We start from the raw sequence: 25,231 nt of genomic DNA, 5'->3' as shown, positions 1-25,231 counted from the left end.
CGTACAGTGTTGGGAATTCGGTAGCGTTTGCTCAGTTGTTTATTCAATACTCACGTCCATGTTTACTCGTGGCATTGTTATGGCGGGGACAAGTGCCAATTGAGTGTTACATGAAGTTGTTTGAACATTCGAGTTCAAAACTTGGCAATTGTGTATGTGGATTTGACGCTGTGTTTTGCAATCTGGTATCGTGTCAGAAAACAGTACCATCGTTAAAAGAATTTAACGCCTTTCAGTAAATTCACTTATTTCTTTTTTCCAAAATGTTTATAAACACCTATTGAATATATATGGTTTATTTCCCAAAAAAATTATGTCTGGAAAACGAAAGTAGCCAGTTAATATTTTAAAGTTTTAAGTTTAAGTGTATTACCGCATATGTAATCTTTGGTATTACTAAAAGTTCATCAACATACAGCAGATCTGTGGAATAATAATTATTCTCTTAAGCGTTCTCTTCCCGTTGCGAAACACGGGTATGGTGGCTACTACAGATAAATTCTTATTGGCATTACTATTTACGAGCTAAATTAATAATTCACAACCTTTTATAGTATAGATCGTTTCTTTAATATTTCAAAAGACTATTGATAAGGGACAACAATATTTCGAAGGTTTATAACAGCTGATGTTAGTGTTGCATGATTTATTGTGAGTGAAAATGGAAGGATTTGTGATTTAATTTAAAGAAGATTGACCTAAAAATTTGTTCATTGAAATTTATTAAGTAGTAGTTTTGAAACTTCAAAATTAAAATTTAAGAATGTCAAAAAAAGAAAAAAAATATGTGTAAGTAGTGGAGATGAATGTAAATCATGTATGTGAAAATTTTATTTGAAAAATTGATTTTTGATTTATTTGAAATTGATCAAAGTTTTTCCATTGATAAAACATAACGGGGTTTCTCATATCAGCCTACACAAGATTTAAAATTAATCAAAACCAAAATGGCGGTTTCCACTTCTAACCAGATTTAAAAGCCACAGACGTTTCCATAAAGGTCATAAAGGTTGAATTTTGTTTCTAAAAGGTTTGGCGGATGTGTAACTATTTTATACAACAGATGTAAAAATGTTATAAATATCGAAATGTTTCTATTTCGTGTCCTCTTCCCACTGCAAAGCACGGGTACAACAGCTAGTCTCAAATACAAATTAACAATTATTCCTACCTTGATTATAATTATCCACTAACCTACTGGCAAAGCTAATCGAGTTAAGCAAAATAATTGACACAGCAGCGTAAACCACCGGACACTTTTATATACTGTACTTCTGGTTGAAATTAGTTACACAATAAAATCACAGTATTTTATGCCCATAAAATAACCAAGTGAGGTAAAGTCAAGGCTGCATTAAGAATGAAATGCGTACAAAGGTAGTTCGTACCATACACAAATAAATTACAGTATATGTTTGTCCTTCAGTGGCGGATTATTACGGTGCATGTAGTTTTATATGTAGACTTTATCGCATTGATTTATATCACGATTGTGTTCTTCATTAAAATTTATGCAACATTAAAATTTTAGAATGAAGTTTCCGTCTGTTTAATAACCGATACTAATGGAAATAGGATTCAGTGCTATTATCATTTTTATTTAAATTTTTTACATTTTAATTGATCTTTCCACGAACTGTTCACTGTTCATATTCTGTGCAGTGAACAGATCTCCATTGTTCATAATACAGGAATTAAACATTGATATTGTGAACAAAGTACTCTATACCTGGATACTAACAACCGAGATAATAAATATGAATTCACTTCTTAGATGCCTTTGTATTCCATGCAAGAGGTGTTATAATGTATTTGCACACTTTTATACTGAAGAAATATTTTCAGGTTGATGTTTTATATTGTTAACTATGTTCATAATCTACCCAAATCTAGCGTTCTAAAATTGTAGTTTTGTAGAATCTTGTTTATACCACTTAATTAATAATTATTGTACCTTTTAAACTTACGAAATATAGAGTGGAATACAGTTTCAGTTAATAATAAACCAGGAGTACAGAAATGCGTTTGTTTTAAAAACGTTTCTTTTTTACTGTAAATGTACAATATATGTCCACAATGTAACTCCTTGTCTAAACAATAAATGTGGGAGAATACAGTAATCAACAGTGTACAAATCACAGTTCATAGGCTAAAGAAGAATAGATGAAAAATACCGTTCTTATAGAATTGCTTCGATGAAGATACTCTTACTGTGCTACAGTATTCGACAATGATGAAGGATCAACAGTTGATCCAATAGTTTGCAATCTTGCAAATCATGCAAAGTTTCTAAATAGATTCGAACGGTCGAATAGCTGTGTAAGGTTACACAGGAGAACTAGATCATTGGGGTAAATACTGTAGTCAGACGTCAGAAGGTCCCAAACAACATTGCTTTTCAGGGACTCGCTTTAACTTATATTGAATATATTTGGTTATTGCTGTTGCATTGTATTAAGGTTGGCTATTTTATGTTGCAGATGGGTACTCGTCGCCGGTGGTGGCGGCCCCGCAGAACTCCGGGTTCGCCAACGACCTCCGACTGGTCTCCCTGGAGAAACAGCTCAACATCGAGCTTAAGGTAATAAACATAAATATCTACTTAGCATGGGACATATTTGATATTCATCAGTGTAATTATATTGCATGTTTGTCCCTATGTGACTCTGAAAATATCTTAGGAATACATGGTACCGCAAAATAATATGGAAGTCTCTCTACCACTTAAAATTCTAGCTACTTCTTTATTATAATTTAGGATGATGCAAATTAAAGCCCTTATGTCCCAACTACCTGCTTTTCGACACTATCCCTCGCACACCACTTCCCAAGGATACTTTAAACACTATAGTATTCCAATACACACGTACGCGAGTTGTTGAATGTGAATTGACAATTTAGACCACAAGAACTCTTAAGTAACGTATATTTGCGATGCACGTGCACAATTACTATTTCCTAATATGGAACTAATGACAAAGACTGCTATCCAGCAAGGTCGACTTCTACTTTGGCGAAGACCAATTGTTGTGAGGAAAGCGAATTACGTGAACTATTACAGTATCACTAAACATCAGCTATGTTCCTTTGCACCACACTGGTGTAATCTACTCGAGATTTATTTTTTGTGACTATTTTTATAGGTCCTAAAATTGTCCAATACCGTATGTACGACGAAACGAAAGTATTGCATACAACGTAAGTTGAATTAAAATCTCAGACGTGATAAATAAATAGACTACGTATATGTTTTTGCTTTCAGAGACTAGGTAAAATTTTGTATTTTTTAATGTCCCGGACATATTAATCATTGCCGTTAAACGATTTGAAATGCTAGAATTTTTAGAGACGGCAACAAAGCGGTCGATGTTATTAGGTTGACTTAGGTTTCTAAAGTAGACATCCCATCTATGAGCCAGTTGTAGTCAAGTTTTAAATCATAGTTGAGTTTGAATATGCTGCTGAAGTTCTATTTTTTTTTAACTGTTTAACTGTAGTTGATACGGACAAGAGAAATGCTCTAGTATACAGAAGGTTTCCTACAATTAAGGACGTCAGTAAATAAGAAAGCACACAGCAGTATTTTAAAGCAACACACTGTCAATAGTCCAATTAAGCTAAGTCCTTTTTCTTGTAAAGCCTGGCTACAATTCTGAACATGGAAATGAAATGTCTACTGCACGGTATTGTATCCACAGTAAAGGTCTGTTGTTTTATAAATTTTCAATGGACAGACCTTTTCCAACTAGCTGTCAATAAGTCTTCGTTTTCTTGGCTCAGTTTTAGCAAATAACCTATTGCTTTTAGCAGTTTGACAACATTATGACCGGGTGGTTCGGAGCTGTTGGTCCATTGATCTAGAAAAAAATGATACAATAAGTGTTTTTGACAAGAAAACTTTCATTATATACATAGCCTAATTAATTTTTAAGACGATTTTAACGTTTGTGTGCACGAATGGTACGACCGAGGCATCACAGGGCGGCTACCCGGTGGGTGACCGGTACGCGGGCGGCGGAATGGCGGGAACTACGACCGGAAGTGGAAGTGTAGAAGGTAGAACGTGCGGTTCCGGTGACAGGTGCTGCTACTGGCGGCGCTCCCAGCATTTAACTTTTCCTCCCCCTGCCTTGCTCTTGCCACAGCTGAGCTGATGACAGATACCTTGTGATAGGTCACCCTGCGTTCCTTCTCACTTGTTCATATTGAAATACAAACACATTTAGGCTAACTGAACAATTATTCTTAAAATTTGTGTAGGCCTAACTTGTTTGTAAAAATAAAAGGCTTGTTTGTAGGGATTTATTCGTTGTATTGTGCTTTCATCGAAATTCCAACAATATTCAATTATTATTATGAGAGGAAAAGTTTTTCATTCTCAAATGGAACAATTTTGCTTTATTTACACGAAATACAGAAGAACAAGGAATCAAAATCCGAATACTGTATTGCTGCGATACATCAGTTTAGACTAGCCTTTTAGGTACTTTTTTGACTTCACCTTATACCACCGTACTATCATTATATTGGATAAAAACCTATAATATTATGTATTGGTACCACTAATCTTGGCCCTGCTGTGTAATACAAAATATACTTTGATTCATTTGCATTTTCTAAACCATACAGCAAGACTTAAATCAATTCCTTGTATAAAAAATACTTGTTACCCATAGCCTACTGGTTATTGAAAGGTAATACTATAACCTGTTTTACTTTTGTGGCATTGAAAAAAAAACCCTAAAGGTTTTTAACGTAAATTGTGGTTCTAAATTATAAAACAATATAAATGAAATAAAAAAGTTGATTTATTTAGGCAAAGTAACGTGGCACTTTTTTACACTTAATTTAATTTGGAAGGAATTCCGAAAATCAACTCCTTTTTAAAAAATGGTTGTTTGTTAAATTATTTAACATTTTTATTATTATTTTTTTTTAAAGATAACATTTTTCATACATAGACCTATTTTACACCCATACCCCTAATGATGTGTGAAAATTGCACTCATGTGTAAATTACTTACAACTTTCCTGACTGTCCAGTGTAACTATGTAATTACATTGACCCTGGATCTGACTGGCAAGGATGCTGAAGGACAAGGATATTGGAGGTTTAAGCAAAATACATTTGGAAACACACTTAGAAAACATTACTGTACCAATCTTTTTGGCTTCATTTATTCTATTGTGCTTCATAATATGAAGTTTTTAGTTTTAACTGGGTTAATCCACCTTATCTTTCCTAATTGTTTAGAGAATCAGGATTCTCTCAGATCAATCGTAATTTTTAAAATTAATTCTGAGAAGTGTGTAGCATTTGCCAACTTCTGGGTCCGGATGTCAATAGAAATTTTACTAATCGCCTAGGCTTAAAACACAGCAATTCTTTTCTGAGTAAATATCAAGGCTAATGAGACCATCTAATTTCATTTCACCCTGCGGCATCTACAATCACATTCACCATAAAATATTCAACTTTGTGTGCAACACAGAGATAAGGAGTTATTGTAATCTTATTGTTACCTGGTCCATGATTTGAAAGGATGTAAAGATATCTAATGTGCTTGTAAAAATAATTTGTACAAATCTAATTCCTTTTTTTATAACTTCTAACTTTCTTGTGGTTTTCCTAAATTTTCAACTGATCAAACTTAATACTTTCCAAATACTGACAGATTAAAACTTTTGCAATGAAGAATATATTACTGGAGAGCTGTCAATGATTTAAACATTCAAGTGAATACAAAGCTGTTTAATGACATTTCCTATTGAGAGATACTGTGGTGACAAATGTTCTCAGGCAAAGGAAGGATGGAAGGAGGTGCTGTGACAGAGTTTATCTGCTGTCAAGCTGCCAGTTTGACAACTGTCAGGTGAAATGTTTACAAGAACAGCTGTTAACTGACTGTCAGATCTCACACGATACTGCTACAGAAATACAACACCCATCTTCTCCTCCCCCTGCTTCTCTCCTTGCTAAAACACCTGGTGGATTTCGAGTTTTTGTTTTGAAGAATGCAACAAAACAATAACATAGTAATTGTTGTCTATCTATCATATGTTAGTGTCGTGAGATGATAACACATTGTATAAGACTATGTGTAGTTCAAATACCATGAGAACAGGGGGTGAGCTGGTGTAGTAGAGTGCAGGATTCGGTCCTCAAGGTCTCGATTTTGAATCCTGCCAATGACGAATTTGATCTTGGATTAGTTAATGGGTCATATGACACAAGTCTAATAACTCTTTGACTAACTAACAGGGCTGACGATAGGTTTTCAATTTGGCAGTCTTGGTAATAAGAATGTTAGGTTATTAATTTAACCGTGTTGGTATTTGCGTTTCAGGTTAAGCAAGGAGCAGAGAACATGATCCAGAGTTTAACCAGTGGACATACTCGGGACAAGAAGCTGCTGGCAGAGGCACAACAGATGTTGGCTGACTCTAGGGCCAAGATAGAGTACCTGCGCATGAGGATCATGAAGGTAACTTAGAACTTACAGTTTTCATGTAAAGAGAATTGAGATAGTCATAGTGAACGAAGTAAAACTAATCTTCATGGGTAGGCTTCCACGTTCATTGATCGTGGATTCGAGGTCTTTGAGAGTCGACAAAAAAAAAAAAACTAAAAGTTTCTGTTAACTGACGTTTTTGTACGAGATCAACAAGTTGAATTCTGCACAGTTTTCGTAACAATTGCTTCCCTGTGCTTCACGAAGGAAAGTCTCTGCACTCTGCACTCTACATCTAGACCAAAACGTCGATTGATGAAAATGTCTAGTTGTTTTTGACACGGTCGACCCAAAGACCATATATCTACAATGTAAAATTCTCTTAATCTTTTCTTGCTATCTACATATGATAAAATCTTGATTATCCGACCTACACAGGCCGCGACAAAGTCCTATAGCACAGAAATCTACTGCTGCTCTGTAACAAAAATCCATGTGGTCCTAATGTTTGCCTCACTAAAATGTTATTTTAATCCATTCATTCATTCAAACCTAACCTAACCTAATACCGCCATTGTATTCATAGTAAACGTTCCTCTGTTTTTTAAACCTTTAATATTTTGCATTGAAACCACTTTTTCTGTTTTGAAGCCATCATTACAAGTAACATAAAAAATAATCGACAAATTAAACCTAAAGCAAAATATGAATTGTTGCAGAGACTTATGCAGGTGGATTAGACTAAGAGTTAAATTATCAGTTAAATCAGTGTTAAGTTTTTAATGAATCAAAATTTTTACAGGTTAAACAGAATCGAACACAGAAGTCGCAAGATCATTCCTCTAATGGTGACCTCTCCCATAAGGGTAAGTTGATAAATTGCATTTTTAGAGTTCTTTTATCTAGGCTCATTATTTTGGTGATTGAATTCCGTTATTAAAGATTGCCTAACAATGTATGGATTCAGTATTAGACTCAATTACAATTCTTTACCTTAAAATTAACATGAAAGTCTTTCCAACATTTTCTCTTCAACTGCCTGAATATAGTTAGGACCAGGTAAAAATATTACAGTATGTGAAACATTCCTTTTGTTAGTCTTATTTTTATAAAAAAAAGCTATGCTGTTAAATTTTTCAAAGCATAATCTTGCCAGGGTTACGTTGGTTATTTATAATGAGATTAGTTATACTTAAAGGAAAAACACTGTCACTTACCTGTGTGTACCTGAGTGGTACTCTTAATTTAGATCAGTAAATGACTTTTTGGCTAACAGCGAAGATTACGTTTTGGTTCATTAGTTGTTTGGTGACTCCCTCCAGGGTTATTCCTGTATGATTAATGGCAAACGTGTTGACGTCAATTAAAAACCCAATGGCAAAAGAATCTGTTCAATAAATAGTGAAGCTGTTCACAGTTTAGTTGTGTGCTAGCCATTGCCATGGTAAATAATGTCCTTGGTCATTCGGAATTTAATTATCGATTATGTTCTTAAATTACCGTAAGCTAATATCAGTTTAGTAATAGAGCTAACTTATATTCACTGTACATTTATCTTAGTTAAATTTATATTCACTGATTTATCTTCCACTCTGAATTGATGGCACAATTAACTGATGACCAATAATCATTTTGAAGTTAACATGTGTCGTCAGTTAACCTTTACAATGAATGGTCAAACTGATCTATCACCTGTTGACAATCACCTGGCCTTAGCGTTGACGAAATGTCGTATGTGAGACGTAAGAAGTAGCGGCTAAATATACCTCGGGTCGGTGCCAGTGTGGCCATTACCACACGGCCGTCCGCGCCGCGCTTCACATTCCATGAAAGCTCTTATCAAACGGATAATTGATAATAGGAGACGACAACATGACCACTGGGACTGGGCAGGTACTGGTTTGGTTTGCTGCTATTGCTTGCCGCTAACACTGCTCAGTCCCCCCTCCCCTACCACTGTCTTCGTAGACTGATCAATCAGCTGTGATAGGATGTGTGATTTAGTGAAATCTAGCCAAAATTTACATAGACAAATTTGTATAATTTTTAGCTTTTATTATGTTACAATTAAAAAAAAATATGAACAAAAAATGAAGTTTGATTTGCGGTTGTTCATAAAAACCAAGTACGGTATAAGTAGTTTCAGCCTAAACTTAAATTGAACTAGTTGTAATGTAGGCCTACCTAACTGATTTTGTTATCACAATCACAAATTGACTTAAAACAATCAATCTCGCCAACAATGAAAATGTACAGTAGTATCAAATGGATTGCATTAACGATTTTAGCCTTTAGTAAATACACTTACTACTGGTTGCAGCATTAAGTTTGACACTTTGCCAGGCTTATATGTAATTAAAAATTTGTATGCATCTGTAGGCCTATTTTCATGGTGTGCTAAAAAAAAAGAACAAAACTAGTAAAAACTATTAGTTTTATTTAAAAAAGAAAAAGCTAGCGTAATATTCTATTGGCTCATAAAACTTGCTTTCAAAATTCACAATGCTCTTATGCAAAGCAAATTCTTGTGTATTTTAAAATTTTATAGTTTTAATTTTTTAATTAATTAATTTTATTTCCACATAATCTGTTATTTTCATAATATAATCTAAAAGTTATGGAATCTGTGATGTAAAATCATGAGGTAATTGATTGTTCGATTTAATGGATTAACTTTAAGTATAGTAGCCATTTGTTGTTAGAGTGTTTTGTATTTTTAGGCTAAGTAAGTACTTCTAAAATAACTTTTCTTCAACATCTCAACATTGTTGTTATTTGAAACCTTAAAATTGGATGTTTCAACTTATTTCTGTTGTGATTCGTCTGGTCTAGAATTAGTAGTTGGCAAACCTCAAGGCTTAATTGTTGGCAGTGTATGAGGAATAGAGAACTGGAAGTATCATGTAGTAATAATTTTTTTTACAAGTGTAGTAATTTTTAACTTTTTTATAAATATTAACGCTTATAAATATTCATCAAGGTATTTCTAATTTCAATTTCAAAATGAGCAATATCAATTCAATTTTCAATGGGTGTACAGTAATCTGTACACCTTATCTGAGAAATTCAAGAATAGTTTATTTGAAATTGACTACGATATTAAGTAATAATGCATTTTAAATATGTTACTGTCAGGAATCCCATGCAGTTGAAACATTGTTAATGTCTTTTCTAAGTGTTTTTTAGATTCATCAACAATTTTAAAACTATGTCATGTTGTTCATTAACAAGCCTTCATTAAGTATCTATATCAGGTACATAATGTTTTTCTAACTTAGTTTCTATAGGCCTACAGCTATTTTACCATTACCACTTGCAAATAACTAACTTTGGGCCTAGATGTGAACATGATGATTCCTTAAACTCTGATAAGTTATAAGCTAGAGTCTCATACACGAGGTACAATAGAGTCCCGTGAGTCCGAAATGGTTGGGACCGGGCCCATTTCGGACTACCGAATATTTCGGGTTAAACTTTTTTTTATTTTTTTATTTTTTACATTACTTAAGTCTAGACCTAGTGGCTGGAGCATTATCACTAAGTAAAATCCATTTGTGATTTGGCGGGATTGGAACCCGGGACAAAAATAAAAAATGTTAATAACAAAAATGGTGAAATATTTACTAAAATACTCTACAAAAAATCTATCTTGCCCGGCCGATACAGAATACTTTGACGAGGTACAGCTAACTGTGTTAAAAATGAAATAATTTTTTTTTAAAACACTTTTTAAAAAATTTTAATTTAATTAATGAAAAAAAATTCAAAAGAAATATTTTTTGGTTTCAGATTAAAGGTACTTTCGGATTACCGAAGTTCGGATTATCGGGACTCCACTGTATATTTATTTGCAGTAGTGTTTCGTAGAAATCGCCTTCACATATTGTATATTACTAGGGCACCTGTTGCTTGAATTCGAGCAATTGCAAAGTATTGTAGGCGTATTTCAAAACCTATACCAGTCACAACTTCTGATGACTTAAAAGTGTCAACTCAAAGATAATGTAATCAATCACTCTACTCCAGTTATCGAAACTGGAAACGAACTCACTCTGAAAACGAACTAACTTTGAAAACGAACGCTCTTGTGTGTATCATGTGTTTACAATGAACAGATGTAATTAATACAAATTATTCGTCTGTTTAAGCAAACAAAATCTTTTCTGCATAAGAAATATATTGGGATTTTGATGGCCTGAGGACTTTTATTACAGGAATTGGTGAAAGGGGGTGACAAAAAAATACTTAATTTTGACACCTCGTTTGTAAAATTCCGTCCATTATTAACGGAGGAGTAGTGTTTCGTAGAAATCGCCTTCACGTATTATATAAAAGGATGATATTGTAATTCATTGCCATGTTTGATTTTTGTTGAAAACATCATACTTTATGGGGTTGATTAAGTGGGGTTGGACCTTATTCCATAAACAAGTAGCTACAGAATATCGTATGCTTTTTACTTACTGATGTTCTAAGTGAACTGCATCAACATAGCTATGACCTCTTCCTAAGGCAGGTGTTTGCCCCTTACCATAGTTCCAAGAGTGCTTTCTCGTTCATCATTCACAGTCATAAAGTAAATGATCTGCAGTCTCCTCAGACTGTCCCCACCTCCTGCATGCTATGTCTCCTGTGAATCGTCAATCAATGTGGTTTTTTGTTAGGTAACCATAACGTGTGATCATTCCTGTAATCTGAATGAGTTGCCTGTTGACTAGTGTCCTGTATAGACAATAATCTAAAATAAGGAGGAATTAGTGAGGTTTGTTGGTTAATGGTTACCTTGTTAGGCTGAAATATCAACCACATCCTCCTGTGTTCATACTGAGACCATATAATGAATATGATTGGAGAGAGTAGTAAATCAAAATGCATTCCTGTTTGGAGTGGCTGCTGTGGTGGGAGTAACCTTCATGGTCTTGTTGCAGATAAGGTGGAGAGCAGCTTGGAGCTCCCACTGGTGGAGATAGTGGAAGAGCTGCAACACAGGCTGAGGATAGAAGCTGCTGTGGTGGGAGTAACCTTCATAATCTTGTTGCAGATAAAGTGGAGAGCAGCTTGGAGCTCCCACTGGTGGAGATAGTGGAAGAGTTGCGACACAGGCTGAGGATAGAAGCTGCTGTGGTGGGAGTAACCTTCATGGTCTTGTTACAGATAAGGTGGAGAGCAACTTGGAGCTCCCACTGGAGGAGAGAGTGGAAGAGTTGCGACACAGGCTGAGGATAGAAGCTGCTGTGGTGGGAGTAACCTTCATGGTCTTGTTGCAGATAAAGTGGAGAGCAGCTTGGAGCTCCCACTGGTGGAGATAGTGGAAGAGTTGCGACACAGGCTGAGGATAGAAGCTGCTGTGGTGGGAGTAACCTTCATGGTCTTGTTGCAGATAAAGTGGAGAGCAGCTTGGAGCTCCCACTGGTGGAGATAGTGGAAGAGTTGCGACACAGGCTGAGGATAGAAGCTGCTGTGGTGGGAGTAACCTTCATGGTCTTGTTGCAGATAAAGTGGAGAGCAGCTTGGAGCTCCCACTGGTGGAGATAGTGGAAGAGTTGCGACACAGGCTGAGGATAGAAGCTGCTGTGGTGGGAGTAACCTTCATGGTCTTGTTACAGATAAGGTGGAGAGCAACTTGGAGCTCCCACTGGAGGAGAGAGTGGAAGAGTTGCGACACAGGCTGAGGATGGAAGCTGCTGTGGTGGGAGTAACCTTCATGGTCTTGTTGCAGATAAAGTGGAGAGCAGCTTGGAGCTCCCACTGGAGGAGAGAGTGGAAGAGTTGCGACACAGGCTGAGGATAGAAGCTGCTGTGGTGGAAGTAACCTTCACGGTCTTGTTGCAGATAAAGTGGAGAGCAGCTTGGAGCTCCCACTGGTGGAGATAGTGGAAGAGTTGCGACACAGGCTGAGGATAGAAGCTGCTGTGGTGGGAGTAACCTTCATGGTCTTGTTACAGATAAGGTGGAGAGCAACTTGGAGCTCCCACTGGAGGAGAGAGTGGAAGAGTTGCGACACAGGCTGAGGATAGAAGCTGCTGTGGTGGGAGTAACCTTCATGGTCTTGTTACAGATAAGGTGGAGAGCAACTTGGAGCTCCCACTGGAGGAGAGGGTGGAAGAGCTGCGACACAGGCTGAGGATAGAAGCTGCTGTGGTGGAAGTAACCTTCATGGTCTTTTTGCAGATAAGGTGGAGAGCAGCTTGGAGCTCCCACTGGAGGAGAGAGTGGAAGAGCTGCGACACAGGCTGAGGATAGAAGCTGCTGTGGTGGAAGTAACCTTCATGGTCTTTTTGCAGATAAGGTGGAGAGCAGCTTGGAGCTCCCACTGGTGGAGATAGTGGAAGAGCTGCGACACAGGCTGAGGATAGAAGCTGCTGTGGTGGGAGTAACCTTCATGGTCTTGTTGCAGATAAAGTGGAGAGCAGCTTGGAGCTCCCACTGGAGGAGAGAGTGGAAGAGTTGCGACACAGGCTGAGGATAGAAGCTGCTGTGGTGGGAGTAACCTTCATGGTCTTGTTACAGATAAGGTGGAGAGCAGCTTGGAGCTCCCACTGGAGGAGAGGGTGGAAGAATTGCGACACAGGCTGAGGATAGAAGCTGCTGTGGTGGGAGTAACCTTCATGGTCTGGTTACAGATAAGGTGGAGAGCAACTTGGAGCTCCCACTGGAGGAGAGGGTGGAAGAGTTGCGACACAGGCTGAGGATAGAAGCTGCTGTGGTTGATGTAACCTTCATGGTCTTGTTACAGATAAGGTGGAGAGCAACTTGGAGCTCCCACTGGTGGAGATAGTGGAAGAGCTGCGACACAGGCTGAGGATAGAAGCTGCTGTGGTGGAAGTAACCTTCATGGTCTGGTTACAGATAAGGTGGAGAGCAACTTGGAGCTCCCACTGGAGGAGAGAGTGGAAGAGTTGCGACACAGGCTGAGGATAGAAGCTGCTGTGGTGGGAGTAACCTTCATGGTCTTGTTACAGATAAGGTGGAGAGCAGCTTGGAGCTCCCACTGGAGGAGAGGGTGGAAGAATTGCGACACAGGCTGAGGATAGAAGCTGCTGTGGTTGATGTAACCTTCATGGTCTTGTTACAGATAAGGTGGAGAGCAACTTGGAGCTCCCACTGGAGGAGAGAGTGGAAGAGTTGCGACACAGGCTGAGGATAGAAGCTGCTGTGGTGGGAGTAACCTTCATGGTCTGGTTACAGATAAGGTGGAGAGCAACTTGGAGCTCCCACTGGAGGAGAGGGTGGAAGAGTTGCGACACAGGCTGAGGATAGAAGCTGCTGTGGTGGAAGTAACCTTCATGGTCTTGTTACAGATAAGGTGGAGAGCAACTTGGAGCTCCCACTGGAGGAGAGGGTGGAAGAGTTGCGACACAGGCTGAGGATAGAAGCTGCTGTGGTTGATGTAACCTTCATGGTCTTGTTACAGATAAGGTGGAGAGCAACTTGGAGCTCCCACTGGTGGAGATAGTGGAAGAGCTGCGACACAGGCTGAGGATAGAAGCTGCTGTGGTGGAAGTAACCTTCATGGTCTTGTTGCAGATAAGGTGGAGAGCAGCTTGGAGCTCCCACTGGTGGAGATAGTGGAAGAGCTGCGACACAGGCTGACGATAGAAGCTGCTGTGGTTGATGTAACCTTCATGGTCTTGTTACAGATAAGGTGGAGAGCAACTTGGAGCTCCCACTGGAGGAGAGGTTGGAAGAGTTGCGACACAGGCTGAGGATAGAAGCTGCTGTGGTGGGAGTAACCTTCATGGTCTTGTTACAGATAAGGTGGAGAGCAACTTGGAGCTCCCACTGGAGGAGAGAGTGGAAGAGTTGCGACACAGGCTGAGGATAGAAGCTGCTGTGGTTGATGTAACCTTCATGGTCTTGTTACAGATAAGGTGGAGAGCAACTTGGAGCTCCCACTGGAGGAGAGAGTGGAAGAGTTGCGACACAGGCTGAGGATAGAAGCTGCTGTGGTGGAAGTAACCTTTATGGTCTTGTTACAGATAAGGTGGAGAGCAACTTGGAGCTCCCACTGGAGGAGAGAGTGGAAGAGTTGCGACACAGGCTGAGGATAGAAGCTGCTGTGGTGGGAGTAACCTTCATGGTCTTGTTACAGATAAGGTGGAGAGCAACTTGGAGCTCCCACTGGAGGAGAGGGTGGAAGAGTTGCGACACAGGCTGAGGATAGAAGCTGCTGTGGTGGAAGGAGCCAAGAATGTCATCAGACTGCTGCAGAGCTCTAAAGTGGCTGACAAGAAAGCCCTACAAGAGGTAGGCCCTAGGTCCTTTGAAGTTTATAAAAACTAAAGCCTAAAATACTTACCGGGGTCTCTTCTTAAACTTCCATTCGCCTTTCAAAACAATTAATAAGACGAAAGTATAAAAGCATCTAAGTAATAAAGCGAAGGGTAAAGATGTTTCATTGAGCACAACAAGCTTGAGGATGTTTGTTAGGAAAGCAGGCTTACATGATTAGGATGGGAATGTTATTTGATTCAGTTGCAAATAATAATAATTCAATTACATTGTAATGCTGAGTGCTATTGATTTCAATTATCAATTATCAAATATCAATTATTTAAGATGGGGACGCCACTATGTGCATATTTTAACCCAAATATGAGTGTAGGATGAGTGGTGCGTTCTTGTAGTCTTGTTAGTGTCTAAGGCCGACATGTTCCTTAGACACAGTTAGTTTAGTTGATCAGTTTTAGTGTATACACACTCTATTAAATCATGTCTTCAAGTTAATACTATAGATTCAGCACCCCTGGCATTTGCCATTGGTTTCCTCATCTGCAAAATTTCATGCCAACAGGAAGTCTTAATTAGTTAGGTCTTATGTGGTTTTGGGCAATTACAGTTATTTATATACTCTTTTGGTCCCCTTACCTAGCTCTATTATTCTTGATTCACAGAGTATAAAAATGCAGGTTATTTGTAGACTATTAATGCTATTATTTGTGTTAGACTATTTACTCTCAATTAAATATAGCCTATCATGATAGTTATTTGTAGGTTGAAATATTACCTGTTGTTTCTTTTTTTGTGTTGGTTGGTTAGCCGATTGATTTATGTGTTTGCTATTTATTCTAGTTACACCTTTTTATGAGATTGACAGTCTCTTTAAACCTTGCATTTGTTGCTCTTGTGCTCTGAGCTTGTGTAAATAACGTTTAATGCCAAACAGAGGTGAGCTGGTTCAGTACAAGAATGGACTTAACTGATAATACCAGTAACATGAACCAATGATATTACTGCGTAATTGAATTTGTAGTGTGTGTTCCTGCTGTGTGATTTATTGACTCTCCTGTCCATAATAAGACACTTAATTGAAAGATATAAGCCTTTCCAAGGTTTAAACCAGACAATTGTCATGACTTAGGATTGTTGATCAAACATGCTAAAGAATCGATATTGAATGGTAAAAAAGCAGCATAAGGTCTCCTGTTGGTGTTTCCAGCAGACGATCGAGCATGCTCATGAACATGCTTGCCGCCACTGCACAGTATTCATGCTTCTCTCGCGCTATGACAGTCAAGTTGGGTTCAAAATGGATGCTAACGCTCTAACGCTATTTGCGGTGGTTTTGTTTGTTTTAAAGATGAGAAAAAACGCAACCCACAAAAAATATGGTGCAAGAATTAGCTTAAAAACAGGAACCAGTTCAGTCACATGTCGCTTTTAGCAGAACTAGCAGCAAACGAACCAAATGATTATAAAAATTACCTTAGGATGACTGAAAATTATTTTGAAGACATTCTCGGACGTATTTCTCATACGTGTGATATGTATGATCGCGAACATGCCGGTCGTCCCCATAGACGGGCAAGCATGTTCATGTTGGGGCTCGGGCTTTGCCGGGTCCGACGAGGCGAGCACTGAGCCCAACATGCTTGCCGGTACGAAGGCTCACAGACCCCATATACGGGTATTGCCAAAGCATAAAATATATGTTTTCCTAATAAATAAGTTTCAATGAATGAATTTTTTACCTATATTCTGAATCTGTACTAATCTAGAGTTTTTCCTTTATCTTAATATTTTAGATCAAACATTGTGTTTAATCATTTGACCGAATAATTTAGGAGAGAATATTCTGGCTTGATGGTAGAATGGAAAGCCAATGGGGTCGTTCACTCTTGTAATATTGCCAGTTACCTCAGTCTATGCAACTGTTTCAATCGATTGCCAATAAGTATCCTATTGTGGCTCAGTAACCTGCAATGGTTAATCCTAAATCCAAAAATAAATTATACTACCAATTTATAAACTTCTATTATAAAACATAGTTTGTTCCTTTACGATATAAACTGTAAATAACTCTTAGATTTAATACCTGAATCCCTCTACATTTGATTTTTTATTCAGCTTGTATTCTGTTTACCGTCATATACAAATTTAATAAGAGACATGATGGGTTCTCGATATTATTTAAGTTCATTCAATGAACTTTTAAACCTATTATAAGAACCTACTGATATTATTAACATTCTGTAACCGAATAAACTATAATCAGCTATTTGAATACTTCACACTGTTTTCAAATGTATTTAAGTACAGTATCTAAATTTGTACAGATTACCACAAAAACATGTCTTGTTATTTACACTAAAGTTATCTTTAAATTTATTCCAATTGTGTGTGACTGACTCAACTATGCTAGAGTTAGTGTAACAAATTCATTTGTGGTTTCTAAGAACACACACATTTTGCACCTATGCATACTGTTTGTTTTGTTCCAAGTTTCATGATTTATTAACCATTATCTAATTTTATTGCAATATATTTCACCAGTTACTTACAATAACATAAATGTTATATTCTCTTTTTTATATTTATTTTCAAATCAAACTAGCGTTTAATCTGAACTATATGTTTTAATCTATAAAAGTAACCAGAGACTCAATTAAAAAAATATTTACATGTTAGTAGCCTATTAATTGTAGTAAGAACTAGTTTTTCTTAAATCTCTTACAACATGCTCAAATCTACCTTAAGTTACATAATTGCGATCAGCAGGCAGTCTTCAATAAGTTATGTGTTTGTGACTATTTTGTTATTAACTTAGTACAGAATAGGTAATAAACTCAGTGACCCGACAGTTTATTAGTTTCGCAATATGGAATATTGATGGCTTGGTAATTATGAATGTAGTGCAGCGACAGTGTAGGAGTGGCTGAAAATAGCAAGGCTTGGCGCCTCTCCATCCCAGCTATCACTCTATTCCCGGACGTAGTTCTACACCTTGCCCGCACATACCACTCTTGTTTTCCGTAAAAAAATGTGATCGGTAGACCGAGAGTGTGGTAGGATCAGCAAATGTTGCCGTCGAAGGATCATTCCGTTCGTTCTCCTCGGTCTCGTCCACCGTGTTGACTGGCCTCGTGCCAGCAGATGGAACCGTTCTGTGCGTTCTCATTTGCTCTACTCTCTCGGCCGATGGTTTTGCAACAAGTCTTTCCTACCAGTGTTAAAATGTTACAATGTTTTCAGTGATAACCGTTTGTGCATTCCAACTGTGTTGAAAATGTAGTGACAGATAAGTTAAATACGTTCTCTAATCGTTACTTAATTAGTATTGATGAGGTTAGAAAATGGTAAGGTGATGAAACTAGTGTCCTGATTTTGCAATGGAGCCTTTACTATTTATTAATGAGTGTAGAAAACGACTTATGACTAAATTGGTATCTAAAAATCATTCAAAAGAAATAACTGTCTTGCCAATTGACACATTTTAGCTACGTAAAATTAGTTTAATATTTTCAAGATTGAAATGTAAAGACAAATTGGTCATAAAAAATGGCAGGTAGGCCAGCAGACATTGAGCAGGAATGGTCGGTTCACGCCAAGTTGACATTTTCACATGGAGGAACACACTTGGAAGCCAACATCCCTCCTGTAGCCCCGCGTCCCGCAGGTCATCCGTGCTATGGGTTCCAACGGGGAAACATTGTGTTCACAACAAAACCTCCAGGCGACAACAGCAGTCTACCTGTCCGCAGGACGCCACAACCTTACGGACGCAGATGTATGAGTACTTGTAACATAACACTGGACCCTGCGCAGCCGAGTGTCCCTGCACGATGTCACCACACAGTGACCTTGTCCTGCGAACCACGCGACGAGTGCGATGTGTGCAGTGGTGGACGACACAGCCCGTCGCGCCGCGCACACACGTTCACCTCACACTTCTGCACTCGAGTGCCTGACAAGACTATGGGAACCAAGACTGTGGCTTCGCAGACTTCTCAAATATTCTCCCCACCTTTACTGGTGTCGGATGAAGAAAAGAACAGGCTCAAGGTTCCAGGAGTTGAGACACCACCGGGAAAAACACAAAGGGTAAGTGATCCTTTTTAAAAATTAATTTCATGCTACTGCCAATAATTCTGTAGATCGACTAACTAGACATTTTTAGTAAACCATATGTGCTAATGATGTAGTCAATGGCTGCAATGCAAAGTACTTCAAGATTGCTTGAATTTTTAATTAAGTAGCAAGACCTAATCAAGTAACTTGCTATTATTATATTAATTAATGTTTACAAGTGTACTCTCACACACACTTGTAATAACCAATGCAAACCATCCCCACCAAAGATAGTTTGTGGATTGTTCTTAGTAATATCAATAACGCTTAAGAGAAAGAGCCAAGTAAAATTAAAAAAAAAATTGGAGGAAAATTTCAAATTAAGCACAACAGTTTTTACCCTGGGATGTCATGTTTTTACTGGTTGCTTTGACACTTTTGGTAAAAAAAAACAAAACAAGTTGCATGTCAGTTCAGCATTTAAAAGTTAATATAACTCAGCTACAGTATTAAGAAAAAAAATTAAATTTATGATATTCCTTTAAATTAAATCAAACAACTAGACTACTGTTTTCAAACCTCAAATAAAACCCTAACTATTATATTGTTTAGTATTTCCAAAATAACCAGAAATACAACGACCATAAACAACAACAAACCTTTATCAAATAGATCTAAGAAGTATCTTAAAGGCTATAATGACTAATCCTATTTTGTATTTCAGAAGCTGTCAAGATCACCAGCAAGACTCAGAGGGAAGTCTCCTCTTATGAACAAACAGAACAGCACAAGCGATGGCAAGAAGAAACAACCACGCACTGTCCACATAGATGTCTACTGTACAGGATCTGAAGCCAGTAGCTCGGAGTGTGAGGAGCTGTCAGAGTCATCTAGACAGACAGTGTTTGAGTCTGAGGATGTGAGGGTGGTGCACACCAGGGAGGAGGAGCGGCTGCCGCAAGCTTTGTGTAGACAGAAGCGACGTACGCTCAGTGAAGCGTCCAGTGCTCACAGCTGTCTGGGTGGCATGGAGGCCAGTGATACCAACATCAGCTCCTTGTATCCGTCACAACGTAGCTCCTTTGCATCCGGAGTCAGCTTGCAGAGCACGGATAGTCTGCAGACAGACAGCAGCCTTATGACACGAGTCACCTCTAGTTGTGCACTGTTCAGCGACGAAATCATCACTTCGTGGAAAGATACGAGTGACATTGACTCCATCCGTCAAAGTGACATCAGTCTCGATAGAACAGATAGCTTTGAATATGCAGACAGTGTGGATCGTCTAAGGATCATGGAGAAGGAGAGGGCTTGGGCGAACAATCAAGAGAAAAATTGGAGATCAAACGAAGTGGAGAGGAAACATAATGTTCAGCAAAGGAGGTACCAACAGTACATTGAGAGGAAAGGATCTCCGTTCCCTCACTGGCAGGCGGACGAAGATGAGGATAGCAGTATTAGCAGCTCTGAGGGTTCAAACTCAGAAGAGTCAGAGATGGCGTGGAGCTTTGGAAACTTGGATAAGTTTAAACCGATCAAGAGAGAAGACACAGTGAGAAGAGCCAAGGACACAATGTACCCTAAAAGAGAAGAGGAGTTGAAGAAACGAGCTAGTAAAATACTCGATTCTGGAAGCTTAAGCGATTCAGCTGCTCCATCTCCTGTACAGAAAGGCTTTATGAGACAGACCATCGGACCTTTTGGAGTCAAAGAAGCATCACCTCCAAAACAAAAGCTGGAATCTACTGTGACAACACCTTTTACTGCCATACCGGGCAAGAAAACTGACCAGCTATCAAAGGCTGAAAAATTTGGTACAATATTAGGCACTTTACGGAAACCCGGGCATCATATTGGGCCTTCCAAAAATCCTGATTGTTCTTGCTACAATTGTCGTCAGTACTTTGAAGAGCTTGGATATCGGAATAGAACGAGATCTTTAGGGGATATGCCTAGCAAGAAGGATAAAGATAAATGGAAAGCGACTTTAGATACATTGAAACAAAACAAGTTGAAAGAAGATTCTGGCAGTGGAGAGTGGGATATGGGAACTGAAGTATGAAGACTTAAAACACATTTTTTTCAAAACAGCTTTACTAGCTTTTTTGTACACGTTCTTGATAAAAGACTGCTACGTTTAAAAAGACTTATTTTTTTAGAGACTTTAAATAAAATATTATTCTGGTAAGGTTTTGATTACAATGCTTAATTTTTTTTACAACATTAGCAATAATGAAGTATATTTTAAAGCTTTATTTACTTAATCAAATTTTTTTCATTTACTTTTGAAAAATAGCTATTTAAATTTAAATGGTTTAACTCTTGAATATTAACCTCATGTCACCGTTTAATGTATCAGGAGTACAGAAAAACATTTGTTGATGAATTTTTGCTGGTACTGTATATTTCTTCTTGTATTGGTACTCTCTCAAAAAATGATCGATCAATTTTATAAAGACAAGACACCATTTCAGAAAACTGTAAACAGTGTAAACCAATCACTCATTTGTTACAATTTGGTAACATTATTATCACTCTATTCTTACATTTGCTAAACAGTATTGTATTTGTCCCTACCTATCTCTGAGGTGTGTGTTTAAAAAAGTCACACTGATTTCTGTAAAACTAAATTTGTATTGTAGTTTTGTCGTTTAAAGTCATAAAAATCTTTAAGAAAAGTGCCTAGACTAGTCACCCATAAGCATTTTTGTACTTTTATATTTTTTTGAATTGCTCAAACCTATAAAGTGCTCAAACAAGTTGTTATACTCTAAAGATTGTTGGTTGGCATGTTTGAGAGTATTAATGTAAACAAGTCAATAACAACCCTACACTACTCTTTAATTAAATTCTATATTAAAGCGTAAATGGATCTACCCTTGTACATTTCTTCAATTATTAGTAAATAATAACTTGGAATATTTTTAAGTTTCATTCTATGCTATTGCTTTTATTACTCTTTTGTACTTTAAAGTAAACGTTGCTTAGTTATGTAAAATGTACAGTCACAAATTACAGGATTTTGGCACATCAACTCAAATCAATAATAGTTTGATGACATTATTTAGTAGCCTATCTTTACAAATAACAGTTTATAATTGCACATTTATGAATGTGGGGCGTTAGTGTGACATAGTTATTCTTGAGTTGAAATTGAAAATACTTATTTGAAAGAAAACCATAAAATAAAAGACTAAAATGTTCACTTTGTTTCAAAAAATGTTTTATGAGACTATGAGAAATTCCATATGAGAAATTATTATTTTGTATTTTGTCAGACAATAAAAATTAACTACATTAATCATATAACCAAGAAGCAATCCTGTATTCACTTAAAAAAATAAAAATTGATTGTGATTAATCTTTTATTGACATTCCAAAAGGTAAAGCAGTTACAAACTTACACCTGCTTTTAATAATAGCACATATTCAATGCAAAATTTGATACAATAATTCTGAAACATGGTTCAAAGTGCTATATTGAACAAAGTTGAATTCTTGCTATAATTTTCTACAATGTGCTGGTTGTAATTCAGTTTCACGTCTAAAAAGATAATTTCTGTCAATGTTACCTTTAATGTAATGTTACCTTATTACCTATAATAATCTATAAATTTGCTTTGAAAGAAGATATATTTTATATCTGAAATCTTATTTTGATCTTATTATGTTTTTTAACTCTCAACCATACTTTAGTTTAATTTACTTTACGTTTATTTATTTTCTTAGAAACCTAGGTATACCATTATATTTTAAAGTTGAATTGTAATTAATACTCTTCTTGATGCTTTTAAAACTATTTAGCATTTCTATGTTGTCTTATAAATAAAGTTTTAATGTTGTTTTCACTTGTCTTTATCCTTTTTCTTTATACCCTACACAATGTGTTATTGGTTACCCTGGAAGCCTCATAACGGTTCATTAAGTACAACATTTATTTTAACCTTACCCCAAGATTTTCTTTTCTTTAATATCATATTTAGGAACATCACCGTTCGATACAAAATTGCTTATAATGTCACGAGATATATTTATTTTGCTTGTAACTATAACAGTGCAAATATAATATTTCATGTTTTAGAATGGTTCCAGCTAGTGTAAATTATATAAGATGTTCCAAGGCTGTTACTGTCTTAAAATAGTTTCTGTTACTGAAGTTGTGCCAAGAAGCAAGCTGGTTTTGTGGCCTCAGCCAACCAGTTTCATTTTGACTGTGTAATCATCTTCAGTGCGTAATTTAGAATTATAATTAGATTATAGGTGGATTATGGTTTAAACTGGAAATAAATCTTTGATTCTTGAGTTAAATTTCATATTAAAAATTAATTGGGTCTACCTTTGTTAATTTCTTAAATTACTAGTAAAGGGTAATTTGGATTATTTTAAAGTTTCATTCTTTGCTACTGCTTCAACTACTCTTTCCTAGTTTAATGTGTGACAGTGCAATTTCATCAAGGCGCAAAATTACACTAATTGGGCTCAGATAGCTCAATTTTGAATAAGAAAGTTCAGGGTTTGTAATGATAACTGTAGTTTGAATTAATATTTGTGCTCAGAGGTTTTCGGTAAATAGCATCATCTTTCAATAATGATACATTTATAATAGCCCATTTTAAATTACGGTTAACAAACCAATAAATTTAGAAATATTGATTTTAACTCTTAGGGTGGTGACACGCAGGTTCAAAGTAACCAAAATTATGAACTTCCGCAGAGGAACCATTATTACCTTGTGGTCGGAGGAGTAAAACTAAAAATCTTTAACATAAGGGTAACCGTAGTGTTAAATGTACGGTAAATGTTAAACAGAATAACCTGTAGAATAAAATCCACAAAATTTAAAGTAAACTAATCAGATATTCGACTTCCAGGGACTATTCCGCCCTGGTCTAACGTTCCTCAACGTTTACGAGTCCAGGGTCTATTTTACCCTGACCTAAGCCTAGCGTTAGAATATACTCTGTTACCCAAGGTTGTTCCATTCTGTGCAATGAAGTACATTGTACAGCTCGTGACAAATAAGCTGACACTTGGCTTAGCGCGGGGGCAGTGTTGGCGGGGGGTGAGTGGAAGTAAGGAGAAGAATCGACTGCTGCCAGTGCTGCCTCACAGGGTTGACTCCCCGTGTTTCACGTACTGAGCGCCTTCAGGAGGGTTGACGCATGACGGCATATGATGTTTTTGAACTAGATCCTGGTAACGATCAGTCAAATGCTAGCTTAGGTGTCACAAGCAGTACATTGCCTATGTGGTAAAAATGCCACTGTTTTGACAGTTTTCAAAAATGGTTATTTGATTTAATACAAGTTTAAAATGTTGGTCCAAAGACAAATTACTGTCTAAAGTCAACCAAAGGAACCTTACTGCTTCTTTTATTTCAATTGCTTGGTTTTTACTTCAATACCAGGATTGGAAATTATTTTGTTTTATTTTGAATGGGACATATTTAGGTTAACTTTCATTTAGTTTTAAATAATAATCATAAAAAAATCCTTAACACAAGCTGTGGATAACAACTCTTCATCTTCTGTAGTTTTCCCAGATACTTTTAGGTATGAGTCATCTGCATAAAGATACAAACCTGTATGGAGAAAAAATAGAACGTTTAAATTTTGTTCAGTAACAAATGAAAAGCAAAGGTCCCAGGACCGATCCTTGAGGAACACCTGATTTGATTGTGCCCTAAAAATTGCTTGCAATTATTTAAGATAAATGCCCTATATATTATTTTTCTCACAGCTAAACCGTAAGTATGTGTATATGAGTCTGTGGCTCATGATCTGGCTGATTTTCAGCAGTGTTCTATCTATACATAATATCTTGAGTTATCTCAACGGAAGGGTAAATCTGGACAATTTCAGAGCCAACTATTCTGAGAAAGAGTAGTATTCTTCTGTTTCCATTCAGTCTTCTGTTGACTAAAATGATTGTATCTGTGGTTGCAGGCACAAGCGTCGCTGTCCGAATCTTCTCGCAAGCTTGATCTGCTGCGGTGTTCGCTGGAGCTACGCCACAAGGAGTTGCCGCCGGACTCAGCTGCGGCACAGCAACTCAAGGCAGAGATACAGAGTGTCCAGGCTACCAGCCCTGGGCCTGTCACCTACACTAGTCTGCAGCCCTTCCCTCGTCATGACGCCGCCAAGCCTGCCTCCAGCAACCCTTCTAGCCTCAGCCGCACAGCTGCTGTCACTGGCAAGCTGGAAGTCAGGTGAGACCTCCCACCAGGTTTCTGAAACTATAAAGGAAATGCTTGAGCGTAGTAATCTTTCTTTAGTGATTAAATTCAACCCCCTGTGACCATACCCTTCTGGTCCGTTTGGTAGTTAAAAGTCAGTGATGTACCTTTGAGGTAAACATTTTTACTATTCATAGGAGACATCCCATTCCCATAATATCAAAACTAGCAACCCTAGATTTTGTAGAAGTCAACTTCAGGATTCAACAGTTAAAAGTACTTTTCACATTGGCAATCCAGTGGTGTCGGCAGATAT

General features: G+C 37.3%; 2 protein-coding genes across 2 annotated transcripts in view; both read left to right on the top strand.

The window, feature by feature from the left end:
• Positions 1–25,231, top strand: part of LOC128995654 (serine/threonine-protein kinase N-like) — a 91,105-nt gene that overhangs the window by 46,947 nt on the left and 18,927 nt on the right. The window contains exons 3-17 of the mRNA XM_054420671.1: positions 2,481–2,581; positions 6,348–6,485; positions 7,255–7,318; positions 11,607–11,751; positions 11,839–12,063; positions 12,178–12,458; positions 12,511–12,684; positions 12,737–12,910; positions 12,963–13,136; positions 13,189–13,362; positions 13,528–13,701; positions 13,872–14,132; positions 14,324–14,514; positions 14,550–14,699; positions 24,686–24,948. Of these exons, the coding sequence (XP_054276646.1) occupies positions 2,481–2,581; positions 6,348–6,485; positions 7,255–7,318; positions 11,607–11,751; positions 11,839–12,063; positions 12,178–12,458; positions 12,511–12,684; positions 12,737–12,910; positions 12,963–13,136; positions 13,189–13,362; positions 13,528–13,701; positions 13,872–14,132; positions 14,324–14,514; positions 14,550–14,699; positions 24,686–24,948 (2,689 nt within the window). The remainder of the gene's footprint in view (positions 1–2,480; positions 2,582–6,347; positions 6,486–7,254; positions 7,319–11,606; positions 11,752–11,838; positions 12,064–12,177; positions 12,459–12,510; positions 12,685–12,736; positions 12,911–12,962; positions 13,137–13,188; positions 13,363–13,527; positions 13,702–13,871; positions 14,133–14,323; positions 14,515–14,549; positions 14,700–24,685; positions 24,949–25,231) is intronic.
• LOC128993848 (uncharacterized) lies at positions 17,613–22,421 on the top strand. The gene is made up of 2 exons (XM_054417902.1): positions 17,613–18,773; positions 19,465–22,421. The coding sequence occupies exons 1-2, from the start codon at positions 18,231–18,233 to the stop codon at positions 20,800–20,802; spliced, it is 1,881 nt and encodes a 626-aa protein (XP_054273877.1). The 5' UTR covers positions 17,613–18,230; the 3' UTR covers positions 20,803–22,421.

The sequence above is a fragment of the Macrosteles quadrilineatus genome, unplaced genomic scaffold (genome assembly GCF_028750875.1).
Source record: "Macrosteles quadrilineatus isolate MER2022 unplaced genomic scaffold, UCM_ALF_1.0 Scaffold_5__1_contigs__length_97177068, whole genome shotgun sequence".
In the NCBI taxonomy this organism is placed as follows: domain Eukaryota; kingdom Metazoa; phylum Arthropoda; class Insecta; order Hemiptera; family Cicadellidae; genus Macrosteles; species Macrosteles quadrilineatus.
Note: the sequence above shows the minus strand (reverse complement) of the source record. Positions and strands in the feature narration are given on the sequence as shown.

Coding starts and splice junctions, on each gene's coding strand:
- LOC128993848 (XM_054417902.1), top strand. CDS start 18,231: ATGGCAGGTAGGCCAGCAGACATTGAGCAGGAATGGTCGGTTCACGCC. Junction 18,774..19,464: donor CACCGGGAAAAACACAAAGG/GTAAGTGATCCT, acceptor TTTGTATTTCAG/AAGCTGTCAAGATCACCAGC.